Genomic DNA, 12,330 nt, shown 5'->3' with positions numbered 1-12,330 from the left:
GTTCATTAAGTCTTTCCTCCCTCCCTCCCTCCCTCCCTCCCTCCTCCCTCCGGCCTCCCTCCCGCCTCCGCACCCCCCTCAGAAAAAAAAAAAAAATTTTTTTTTTTTTGCTACAGTGAATAGTTTCAACATGGCGTGCTGAAAGGCAGAAGCTTTGCCCGTTCCTAGATCTGAACTGTGATTAAACATCCCCAAAGAGAGCATCTCTCTTCCTCCCGCCGCTCCCCCCTCCCTTCCCTCCCCGTAGCGTAGAGGAAAGCGCCCTCTTCTACGTAGGAAAGGTCAAGTCCTACAACGCACAACCCACGGTCATTACTGTACTGTGACCCGGGGTGTACTGGGGAGGAACGGCCGGGTGTCCCGTGATCAAAAACACTGGGACTTTTTTTTTTTCCCTCTCCTTCTCGTGCGATGGGAATCCGTGGAATTAGACAGCATTTTAGCCTCCTGCAATCACCTTGTGTGCATATCGGCATCGGAAATCCTAGGGGACCAGGAGAGACAGAGAGATAGGGGAAAAAATAAATAGCAATAAAAGTAGTAATAATAACAGCAATAATCGTCATTAGCCTGTGATATTGCTGCATTTTGCCTGAAGCTGGCAGGAAGGACGATGTGCCCTAGTGGCTAGATTTCTCTCCGTCTAAAGGCAGACCAACAACAACTAGAACCAAAAAAAAAAAAAAAAAAATATAAAACCCCAAATCAACAGCAACCCAAGTCACTCAGAGATCGAGAAGGAATATTTTGTGGACCGGGTATATTTAATCTGTAAGGGAGGACACCAAAAAATGTGCAATCCATCCTCATTGATCTGGAGATCTACAGCCCAGCGCGGGATCCTAGCTGTCAGTCTCCGTGGGGATACATTTTTTGCACAGGCGAGAGACTTCTGGATGCTGGGGTAAGATTTTCATGCTCTTCCTGGAAACGGCTGAATGTTGTTCCTCTCCCCCTGCTCGGTGGTGAATTAAGCAAACAAGCCAACAACAAACACCCACCCGGTGCCCCCGCAAAGCCCCCCGCATGACTGGAGCAAAGTCATTTGGAAGGCCTTTGTGGAGGGTTTCCCAGGCCCCCGCTCTCCCCCCAGCCCACCCACCCATCCCGCTCCCGTTCTCCCACGGTGTGCGAGGCCGCTTCTGCCGCGGGGACCTGGGTGAAGGCAGCTGCCTGGGTTGATGCTAATAGAGCCGGAGAGCCCGTTGAGAAAAGTAAGACTGCTTCTCCTAGCTTGGGTGCCGGCTCCACCTTTCCCAGAAATGTTGCTTCCCAGCCTAGCATAGGTGGAAAGCAAAGAAGGATCTTGGCAGGAAAGTGGGCCGGGAGAGGCTGGGGGCAGAGCCCAGGCAGACTTGCAGAGAGAAATGCTGGTTGCTTGTCTTTGTGCTGCGCCGGGTTGTCTTGCAACGTTGGGTCAGGCTGCGTGGAAAAGCGGCTCCTTGGGTTTTCTTCCCGGTTGTTTTATTCCCGCGTGTTTGCTTTTGAGATTATTTGAGTCGTTCAAGACCCGGGGAGGAGGGCGGACGGCTCCTCGTGGAAGGAAGCAGGGGAAGGAGGTTTGACCTGTCTGCTTTTCGCCATTGCCTCTGTGTGTTTAGAGAGAAAAATGCCAGCCGGGCGTTGTAACCTGCCAGCTTAAAATAAGCTGAACTTCGTCGCAACCACCTTGATTTGAACGCACCAAGCCAAGTGCTTTCATTTATTCCTAGTGGCATAAATCGGCCTCTCTGGTCGGCTTGGGCTAGGAGTAATGGAAAAGCAGGGTATTTTAAGTCTGGTTTTAGCCTTCGAGGTGCCCTCGGTTAGGCATAAAAAATGATGGATTTTAATACAAAGCAATCTTGGATAGGCTTCGCTTCTAGCTAGTGATTGCTTTATGTTTAAATATGTGAGGGTTTGTAAAATTAAAATACCGTGCTGTACGGACACTTGATGGGAAAATAAAACCGAAAGAGAATGGACGAGTAACCCACGCACTCCGCCTGGTCTGATTCGGGGGATTTTGCCCAAATTCCCCCGGCCTCTGTGGCGTGGACCTGTCGTGCTGATGCGCCCCGATTCCTCTAAGAAGTGATATTAGTATTGGCGTCTGTTGAAAAGTGGGGAAAGGGAAATAAGGGGGACCGTGAGCGGGCTTCCACCCCGGCATAGGCAGGAGCAGCCATATTAAGCTTAGAGGGAGAGCTATTTTTATGGGTATCTTTGCGTGACACACGAGAGAACAGGCAAGGAGGGGTCCTTATAGAGCCGGCTGAGCCGTACGTGGGCATACGGCTGCATCCTCAACTGCGGCGCTCATTTTAAGCTTGTGTCAGACAAATAGCTGCCTATAAAGGTTACACAAGTACGGGTGCCTTCGCTACAGTGCAATGGTGAGAGTCCATCAAAATATGAAGTTGGGGCTTTGAAGTCGTTGATTTGACAGCCCCGGTAGAGTGATACTTCCTGTACCCGCCCCCTAAAATAATCCTTGATGAAGAAATATCTTTACTTCGGTGGGTTTCACGATATGTGAGTAAGGCTCTCCTATAAAGTTAGCAGTGTAGTACAGTAAATTCTGATGTGTTTCTTGGCGAGTTGGGCAAAATAAAAAAAAAAGAAAAAAAAAAAAAGAAAGAAAACCCTTTATAAATCACTGTTAAAATTCAATGTACATTAGAGAGAACCTTATATCCTATAAAATTCAATTTAGATGAGAATCCCAGTCGATTACCCTGACTTGAATTTCTGTGGCGAAGTGTGGACCTTGGCATCACAGGAACAGCCTAGCTACGATAGGCTTGTCTCGGCATTGAGGCAGTTCACTTTCTGTAGCTTTCTGCTCTTAATCTAGAGGGCACGTTATATATCTCATAACTCTGGTGTGTTGTTTGCATCCTGAATTAGTAGGCTGAAAAATACTCGTTTGTCAGAAGCAATGCAGTAGGATTTTGTTTCCTCTCACTGAATATATTTCCTGGATTAACAAATCTAAGGTCAAGTTCAAGGCATCAGTTGTAGCAATACTTTTAAATGTAAGTCGACATGGGAATGTTTTGGCGGACTTTTTTTTTTTTTTTTTTTTTTTTTTTAATATGCAGGGTAAAGCGGCATTCCGGGCTGCGGGTGAACTTTGCATGGGAACATCGCCTGCGAGGTGGCCGTCCGTAGGGATAACCGCGTCGTTTAATAGCCCCGCACTTTCAAGGGATTGCTGGGGATGTTCCCCAAACCGCTCTGATTAATTCGACATAAAATACGCCGGCATGAAAGAGGACTGGTACCCTCTTACTACGAACGGCGCTAACGACCCGGTTCTTTGTGGGTCTGGATGGGAGTCGGTGGAAAACGCCTGCTGTTCTGTACCGGCGGATTATAACCAGCGAAATTTGCTTTCACACTCGTTTTAGAGCCCGCCGCTTGGTCTAGACACCCTTCTCCCCCACCCTATTTTTGCCAGAAGTCTCTTGCACCTGTATCTGGATAGATGGGGGTGAAAATGAATGACTGGATGTGCATTTTCATGTGTCGGGCAAGTCTCGCAGAGCGTTCAAGGGGAGAAAAGGAGACATTTATGGGTAGCATCGTCAGTCAATCAATTTCTGGTATACTTGACCGTTTGAGAAAATACTTTCTTATGCCTCCCGATTGCCAAATCTGCCTGCATTGTCCTTCAGGAGCAAGATACGAGCGGTAAATGTAAACAAAATGTTAGAGGGGTTCAGCGCCCCAGAGCCTGGGCGCTCAGGGCTGGGAAGCCAGGGCGTGAGGAGACACGGCGTTAGGAGAGACTCCCCGCGCTTGTGAAGGCGCCGGCAGCCTGTTACAACAATAAATCGTTTGGCTGCAAAAGGTCAAGAAAATAGTTCTCGAAAAAGAGAAGTTGTCTGACTGGAAGTGTCTTCCTCTCTTTAAAAAGATATCCTCGGTATTTCGGCTTGTTGCAGCTATCGGAGTCAGGGTCTGCCTTCAGAGAGAGCCCTCGGATGTTCATCAGCGCAAAGGGATGCAAAATACCATGGTTGATTGTCGACGACGGGTAGATCTCTTTAGGTCCGTAGCCGCTTAATCCTAATGGTTAAACTAAACAGGAGGGTTGGGAAGAGGGAAAAAACAACCACCCCCTGAAGCTTTTCCATCTCAGATACTGAAAAAGATAGGGAAGGTGACAGAGGAAATGAAAGGATTTCGGTAATTGATACTAAAAATCAATCTAAAATATTCGACGCCAAGATGAGCGCAGCCCTTCGAGATGTAACGCGATTAAATATAACAACAAAAGAATAAACTTGACTTTAATCCTCTTTACATCTGCCCTTTCTCTTTACACGTTTCCTAGCAAAATCACAACCATACCTCTTCAGGTTTTGGATAATAAATAGTCTGTCCCATATCACAGCACGCGGCTTCCATCTCGCCGATACAAAAAATTACTTATTATTTAAATAATTTGAAAAATCTTATCTAACTGTTGCAACACTACTTTCCATTGCAGCGTTAAGGGACTGCACTTAGTTGTTTTTTTTGTTTTTGTTTTTGTTTTTTTTAAATAATAGATAGCTATGTATAGCTCCTTTCCATAACGGGCAAAAAGGCAAAGAGAAAAGAATAAATGCCAGTTAAGAGCTTCTGAGCCCAAGATATTTAAAATCCAAACAATAAACACGCTTCTCTGAAGCTGCATTCCTGGCAAATTTTGCGAAGAATTATCGCCTTCTGGCCTTATTTTCATTGGAAAAGGTGGGAAGGGGGTGCGCTTTTCGTTGGCAACAACGTTGCCAATTCCCTCATATTACGTTTTTTCTAATAAGCCTTTGTAGACTGCAATCAATCCGCAAGTTTACAAAACACTGTCCCAATTCCTGAGAAATTTTCTCCTGTTCGAGCCGTAACACCCCTCACCCTTTCTATGCAAGAGGAGCAGCAGCGATTGAAGCCAGCGATCGTGTAATATTTTAATTAGCTCCCCTCGACGCAAATTCCTCTTAGCACAAGTTTCTCCTGTTAATTACAGGCACCCACCCTACTGGCAAGGTAAATGGCCGGCTTCAAAATTTTTCAAGCAAAACCCGGTACAAAAAGACAACAATTTAGACACTATAGAACTTGACCTTTTGGAGACGAGCGGTAGTAAGTTAAACAGTTCCCCTTGCACGCCATCTGTATATATAAAAGCTGGGCTATCGAGGCGTCCTAGCTCTGTTTATATTCCTCCAAAGAAGAGATGTAGCTTTTTCTCCTCGCTTTGTTTAGCTTAGCTATGGGTAAATGTGCTCACAGTCTCCCCACCTCTTGGCCACGCTTGTCCTTTGCAAAAACGTCCTGCAGCAGAGCTCCCAAATTCAGAGCGGTTTTACCCTCTCTAATCCGGCCGAAATACATGGGAAGGCGTAACGAATGCATTTTGCTTCTCCAAACGAAATGCCTGCCTTTGTTTATGTTGTTTTCAGTGAGGTTAGCGAGGGGAAGGCTCGATTTTCCCCCTTCCTCAACGCGGAAGTCCCAATTACTGTATTAAAAGAGCAATTCAACATTAGACCAAATAATCAACATTGATAATTGTGCTGAACACAGCAACTTAACAGCAGGCTCCCTGCAATTACCCACACATTCCGGGGCTTTAAGCGTACATTATCTCTGTTTCACTTAACAGCAAATAAAGCAGAGAGCAGCCTGTGCCTTGGGTGTCTACTGGCTCCCAGACGAGCTGTGCCCCTCTCCGCCTTCCCCATCGCCCTCCCCGCTTGCTCTGCAGGCAGAACCGGGAGGCGTTTTGGGGTCCCCTGGCGTTGCAAACCCGCTTGAAGAAATAGGCTGCTTGGTTTGGGGAGGCGGGGGGGAGGACTGGGACGGGACGAGACGGGACGGGACCAGACGGGAGTAGGGGGACAGCTCGAGCGATTCAGAAGTGTCACCGGGGCTGCCCGTGTGCATGCTGTGCACACACGCATCTGCCCAGACCCACGCACACCCACGCACACGCCACTTTCCAGTCGCCTGCTCGCCCTCCTTGCCTTGATTTCCCTTTGTTTCCCAGAGGCAGCCCCGACCTCTGGCACGGCGGAGCCTCGCACGGCGCCACAGCCCCGGCTTCAGAGAGGAGCGGGAAAGAGCCCCATACGAACCTGTGCCAGCTCCGCTCCCCATTTCTAGCCCCAAGGGTTGAAATTTATTGAAATGCAAGAGGGGGGCTGCAGTGAGTCCGAGGAGGTGGCGTCCTGCGATTAAGCGCTGGGCAGCTCTGTCATGTCTGCTCTGACACAAGCTGAAGTTGACTGCCAAAGTGCTATAAAACCGCAGGTCAGTCTAGAACTGTTTTCGGTTCTCCTAGACGCGCCGTGTTCAATTATAGCCTTAAAAGCCCTAATACAAGTGCAAGAATTTGTTTGCCATCGCACAGAGGCGGGGCGAGGCTCTGCAATGGTGGCGCCTTTGTTATCTCAAAGTCACTGAAATCCTTATACATTCCTTTTTGTTTGAAGGGAGGGGTGTCTGCGTGTGTGCAGGGTGTGGGGAGAGGTTTTTCATCGACGGAATTGAAGGGTGGGGGGACACAGGGAAAATAAACAGTGCTTGGATACCAAAAGAGGGCTTCCGACCCCCCAACCCCACCCCCCAGCCCCCGCAAAAGCTGGGGGGGGGGGGAAGGAAATGCGAGCAAAAGTATAGTTTTAAGGAAAAAGCCAACCAGAGCTGTCGCACCCCCCACCCCAAGTCAAAAAAAAAAAGAAAAGAAAAAGAGAAGGAGAGAGAGGGAAAACCCCCAAACCATTTTACAATCCCTAAACGCCACTGCAGTCTTCTGCTAGCGGTTTTGACGACATGCAATCTCCTTCCATCCACTTTCTAGCAAATATGTCAAGCTGGAAGATTAATTCATTAATTTCAAGTTCAGCTCGCAGACATGCAGTGAGCATGAGAAGTTCTTGCAGCAAACCAAAATAAAGAGTTCATTACAGGGATACGTCCAGAGCATTTGATTTGTGAACGGTAACCCTTGTAAAATAAGAAAAAGGCATATAAACATTAATGCTAATAAATTAGTTTACTCCACTACAAAGTAATTACTTGATAATATTGAATTTACAGCTTGAATTCAAACGCAATAGTTAACTATAATGTAGGGAAAATACATAATGAGAATATTTTCTCTGTGCACAACATGATTAGATTTGTTATTGAGTCAGTTACGATAAGCTAAGCAATAAATAAACAAATCGATGTTGACATTTAAATACCGAAGATCTCCAGAATTTACTAGAGAACTTTCTCCGGATATATAAATACTTCCACAGCACTGCAGAGGAAGAGGGTGGAAAATCCAAATATTCTTTCCCTAACATTTTCGTTTCCCTTCCGTTAGCCTCCAAAGTCCATGGGGGCATGGATCTTGAACTACGTCTAATTTCCTAAGAGCACCGACTTCACAATAGCCTTGTGCCGTTCTGTTTTTCTATTTTGATGAAATCCAGCCGGAACCCAAATATTTCTTTTCTGAAATCGAGCATCAGAATAGCAAAAAAATATTTTTTCCGAGAGCCTAGGGATGTCCGTGCCTCAAAAGGTGCTGTATTCTTTGGCGTATTTCTCTGTTTTCTTTGGCTCTGCTCTTTCGGTGGGGTGTGCATTTTTATTGGCAGAGAAGTACTTTTTAGTCTCTGCCCTGAACAATCCGCTTTCTATATCATCCCTTTCATGCAACAATAGTAAAAGTTTAACCACGTTTTTAAAACAGGTCTCCCTGGGTCTCAGCCTTCAGCGACGGTACGAGGCAAAAAGGAAAGTATCTCGGTACGGCAAGTTTGTTCCTAGGGGTTAACAGTATGTCAAATAATTTTAACTAGGCTTCTGGCAATTAAACTCGGAGTATTTGTCAAGCCGGGGTAGCCCAACATCCACTGGTTTTCCAAGTATTTAGCGGCAGCGTTGAGGCGGAGAGATCAGCAAACACTCTTTAGCTCCGTGGTCTGCAATTTCAAGGGCTCTCTGGCGACGCGAACGAGGGAAGGGACGGTTTGGAGGGGGTGAGGAGGGAGAACCTGCGTCCTGGCACCCCGACATTGTTAACTACCTCCAGTAAAGCCTGGCTGAAGCTGCGCGGGGTATTTGAGGTTAATATGTAAGTAAGGGAAGGAAGACACTAAGCGCTTCGGAAGTGAACATGAATGCAAGCATGTAATCTATTCACCATGAAAATCAGTACAGACTTGACCCTGGCACATTCTTCCTAGTAACGTTTCCAGAAAAACCCTGCGGGACGAGGGCTTTTTTTTTTTTTTTTCTTTTTCTTTTTTTCGGGGGGGGGGGAAGCCCAAACAGAACCAAAACAAAGTCGGGGGGGGGGGGGGGGGGGGAAGAGAGGGAGAAAAAGCCCCCAGCCGATTTCTTCGGAAGCGTTTCCTGCTCGGAAGCAGCTTTCCAGAAGAAACCGTGCCTGCGCCTCTCCTGTGCCCTCCTTCTCGGAGGCGAGCCGCCGAACGCCCCAGCAAGCCCCCAAACAAACAGAAAGGTCTCACCGAACCCCGGGGGGGATTGCTAAGCCTCTCTACTCCAGAGCCAGTGGGTGCCATGGGCCGGGCGGCTAAGTCTGGGGGCAGGGGCCAGGCGGCTTTGTGTCCCCCAGGGCCACCCCCCCGGGCAACCTGCGCTCGGCTCGCCTTTAGGCGCTGGCGACGAGCTGTTGCTTCCCCCCGCGATGGCCACAAAGGGAGCGGGGCCCGGACCCGCCGCTCGTCAATGTCAACGTCGGGCCACGTGACCGCACCTCCCTGCCGCCGCCGGGGAGAGCTTTCCACGTCAGCTTACGTCTCCCCATCTCTTACTTCACGGATCTGCTTCAAAGAGGCAGCTGCGTTAGAGAATCATGTTAAGCTCAGCTAATGCGGAGAAGCCGAGGTAGCCCTAATGATGGATTTTGATGAGCGTGTTCCTTGTTCCTCTAACATGTATTTGCCAAGTTGTACTTACTACGTCTCGGGTCCTGATTTTTCCAGCCTCCCTTCTTTTTTGCCCCAGACCCCGTCTTCTCGCCCTATGACATACTCCTACTCCTCCAACCTACCCCAGGTCCAACCTGTGAGAGAAGTTACCTTCAGGGAATATGCCATTGATCCCTCCAGTAAATGGCACCCCAGGAACAATCTGCCCCACTGCTACTCCGCAGAGGAGATCATGCACAGAGACTGCCTGCCTGCCACCAACACTGCTAGCATGGGCGAGATGTTCGGCAAAAACACAGCGAACGTCTACCACCCCAGCACCACCGTCTCCTCCAATTTCTATAGCACGGTGGGCAGGAACGGGGTCCTACCCCAGGCTTTCGACCAGTTTTTCGAGACGGCTTATGGCACGGCGGAAAACCTGGCCTCAGCGGACTACCCGGTAGACAAGAGTGGCGAGAAGGCGCCCGCGGCCGCCGGGGCGGCGGCGGCGGCAACTTCAAGTTCGGAGGGCGGCTGCGGCAGGGCGGCGGCGGCGGCGGCGGCGGAGAAGGAGAGGCGGAGGCGGCCGGAGAGCAGCAGCAGCCCCGAGTCATCTTCCGGCAACAATGAGGAGAAATCCGGCAGCTCCAGTACGTATAAAGGCAGCGCCCGAGCGCTTTTAGGAAAGGCAGCTTGAAATCTAGCGCACCGCCGCTGTTAAATTTTTATATGCTGTTTTATAAGCATATAAGGTTTATGAAGGGCCTTTAGATTTCCCCCAACAAAACTTTGTTATAAAAGGCGAGATCACGTGTTTAGTGCTGAAATTGGCCGTGAAATACCCACCGGGCAATGGATGCCTTAAAAAAAAATTTTCTTTCTCCTTCCTCTTTTTTTTTTTTTCCCCCCTTTTAAATAATAATAAAAAAGAGCTCTGTGGTCAACTCTCGAAAATATAATAACGTACGTTCGGTGCCTGTAAATTCGGCAAAAAAAGGAGATCCTGACTCCTTTGATATCAATGTAATCCAGTGATTTTATAAAAGCCATGTGTTGCACCAGAAGTCTAGTTAGGAGCCGAATTCAAAGCCTTCACCGTTTTAACGATTGCACTAGAATAGCGTTTAACAGATAAAGTAGCCGCCTGAACTGTAGCAATATATTAAAAGAAACAAATTAACCTAAAGCTGGCCTTTTTGTCTAAAGGAAGCCATTTTACTAAGGCACTGTGGCAATTACGTGTTGCCTTCTGTCCAACAGTTTGTTACTTACAATTGTTATTCAATCTGTCAAAGTCTGATTTTTTTATGTGGGCTTTTTAAAAGGCAAAGCTAGTATACGGCTCGGGGGAAAAATACCTCGACAATGAACTGTACCAGAAAAGGAAGTTTTTAAAGGGATAGCAGCTACGTTTAATGTAAAGAGCTCCTGAACCTTGAAACCTTTTATATTCTGCTTAATGAACTTTAAAACCGTAATGGCTAATCGGGAGGAGAATACCTCGATGCGGTGGAGAGCGGGCTTGAAAATAGCCGGCTGGGGGAGAATGAGGCGCCTTAGCCGAGGGCTCAGGGGCTTTTCCTCCGCTGGGGACGCAGAGCCGGGATTAGTCGAGGGGAGGAGGGCGAGCTCGGGGCGGGAAGGGGCTCGGGGAGCGCTGGGCGTGGGTCCCCCTGCCCGACCCCGCGCTGCCTGCTGCAGGCAGCCAGGTGATGGCCGCTCCCGGGGCAGCTCCGTGTGTCTGGCGCCCGGCGGAGCAGTCTACAAAGGGTTTCCTCCAGCTCGTGAAATCCGCAGGAACCCCCCGCTACCACCACCACCACCTCCTTCCTCCGGCCGCCCTCCCCGCGGAGGCAGCGAGGCCGGATCCCCGCGGCTCGGCGGGAGTTTCGCCCTCCCTGTCGCCCGGGGCCGCCGCGCTGCGGGTCCCGGCGGGTCTCGGCGGGTCCCGGAGGGCCTCGGAGGGTCCCGGCGGGTCCCGGTCCCAGGCTGCCCGCAGCCGCCAAGGCGAAGGGCTGGCTCCCAGCCTCGGACCTGCCAACGCCGGCCCCGGAGCGGGCAAAACGCGTCTTTTCCATATTAATGTGTTTTGCCTGAGTGCCCCCCACCCCCCTCCTCAGCCCCCGCCGCCGGCCACCGCCGGGTCTCAAACGCTTCTGCCTTTTTTGACTCCACAGGTGGACAACGTACCCGTAAAAAGAGATGCCCATACACCAAATATCAGATCAGAGAGTTAGAAAGGGAATTCTTCTTCAGTGTCTACATAAACAAAGAGAAACGCCTCCAGCTCTCCCGAATGCTCAATCTGACCGACCGCCAAGTGAAAATATGGTTTCAGAACAGAAGAATGAAAGAAAAAAAAATTAACAGGGACCGATTACAATATTACTCAGCTAATCCACTACTTTAAAACTCATAGCGTTTTTCAAGACCAGATTAAATTCAGATTTCGCCCTTGACAAGGTCAAGCCACGGGGTTACATGGAGGAAGGAGGTGTGTATCTGACGGGACTAGAAGAATCCAAGGTTTTACATACATGTAAATCTACTCTGGAACTTCAGTGATGAATTTTTATATATATATATATATATATTTACATATCAACTGGAATCGATTTGGTTTTGACACACATGGCATCCATTTCTAAACGTGCACGTCACCTCTGAGTGCAAAATCCATACCTCTTACCTTTGCAGGCACTGCGGCTCTCCCTGCTGCCGCTTTCGGCAGGCACAGGCGGGGACGGCACCCCTCCGTCCCCGGACTCGCCCACCCCCGGCCCTCCCTCGCCCCTGTGCTGCTGCGGAACAGCTGGCTAGAGGTTGCCAGGTCCAGCTCGCCCGACCAGGACCACTGCAGAAGATAGATAAACTCTGAGGAATAATCTTTTGTCCTTCCTTAGCGGAAAATGTCTAAGCTGGAGGCAGTTCTCCCTTGCCCGTGGGTTTGAAAGGAGAATTTAAGGTGGGGGGTGTCACACACACGCAGAGAATTCAAGGGAGGGGGGGATGACATGCCTACACCTTCACGAGGCCAACCGCGAGCAGTTGTAATATGGATGTAGTGATGGTTATAATAGTGTTTCCTTTGGGGGTGTGGGGAGGGAGGGGGTAGGGGGAAGAAAGAGAACTAAATGAAAGACTTAATTATTTACTTTTAAAAATCAGGTATAAATTCGCCATATATCGTAAAGAAACAATCACTGAAGAAAAAAAAAGATTTAGCAAATTTTAATTAGCTCTCGCTTTATTTATGACAACTGACTATGCGTTGCCATCTTTTCGGAGACAAATCATATTTAAATACTAAAAATAAAACGGCAAAAAGAGTGTGAATTTCAGCGTTTTAAAAGAAACAGCTCCATAAAGGAAACTAACCTTCTGGCTTCTGGCTCACAAACTTTCTTCAGGAAATACCTGTGGAGAA

At 48.8% G+C, this 12,330-nt stretch overlaps 1 protein-coding gene across 2 annotated transcripts; it reads left to right on the top strand.

Moving 5' to 3' along the window:
* The first annotated feature begins 436 nt into the window (after positions 1 to 436).
* HOXA11 (homeobox A11) lies at positions 437 to 11,936 on the top strand. 2 transcript variants are annotated; one of them, XM_074837973.1, is made up of 3 exons: positions 437 to 904; positions 8,976 to 9,553; positions 11,081 to 11,936. In XM_074837973.1, the coding sequence occupies exons 1-3, from the start codon at positions 792 to 794 to the stop codon at positions 11,311 to 11,313; spliced, it is 924 nt and encodes a 307-aa protein (XP_074694074.1). In that variant the 5' UTR covers positions 437 to 791; the 3' UTR covers positions 11,314 to 11,936. The 2 variants fall into 2 exon arrangements, with proteins under 2 accessions (XP_074694074.1, XP_074694084.1); XM_074837983.1 differs by lacking the exon at positions 437 to 904 and having other exon boundaries at positions 8,844 to 9,553.
* Positions 11,937 to 12,330: the final 394 nt, after the last annotated feature.

This window comes from Strix aluco, chromosome 1 (genome assembly GCF_031877795.1).
Source record: "Strix aluco isolate bStrAlu1 chromosome 1, bStrAlu1.hap1, whole genome shotgun sequence".
Classification (NCBI taxonomy): Eukaryota; Metazoa; Chordata; class Aves; order Strigiformes; family Strigidae; genus Strix; species Strix aluco.
Note: the sequence above shows the minus strand (reverse complement) of the source record. Positions and strands in the feature narration are given on the sequence as shown.

Coding starts and splice junctions, on each gene's coding strand:
- HOXA11 (XM_074837973.1), top strand. CDS start 792: ATGTGCAATCCATCCTCATTGATCTGGAGATCTACAGCCCAGCGCGGG. Junction 905..8,975: donor AGAGACTTCTGGATGCTGGG/GTAAGATTTTCA, acceptor TGATTTTTCCAG/CCTCCCTTCTTTTTTGCCCC. Junction 9,554..11,080: donor GGAGAAATCCGGCAGCTCCA/GTACGTATAAAG, acceptor TTGACTCCACAG/GTGGACAACGTACCCGTAAA.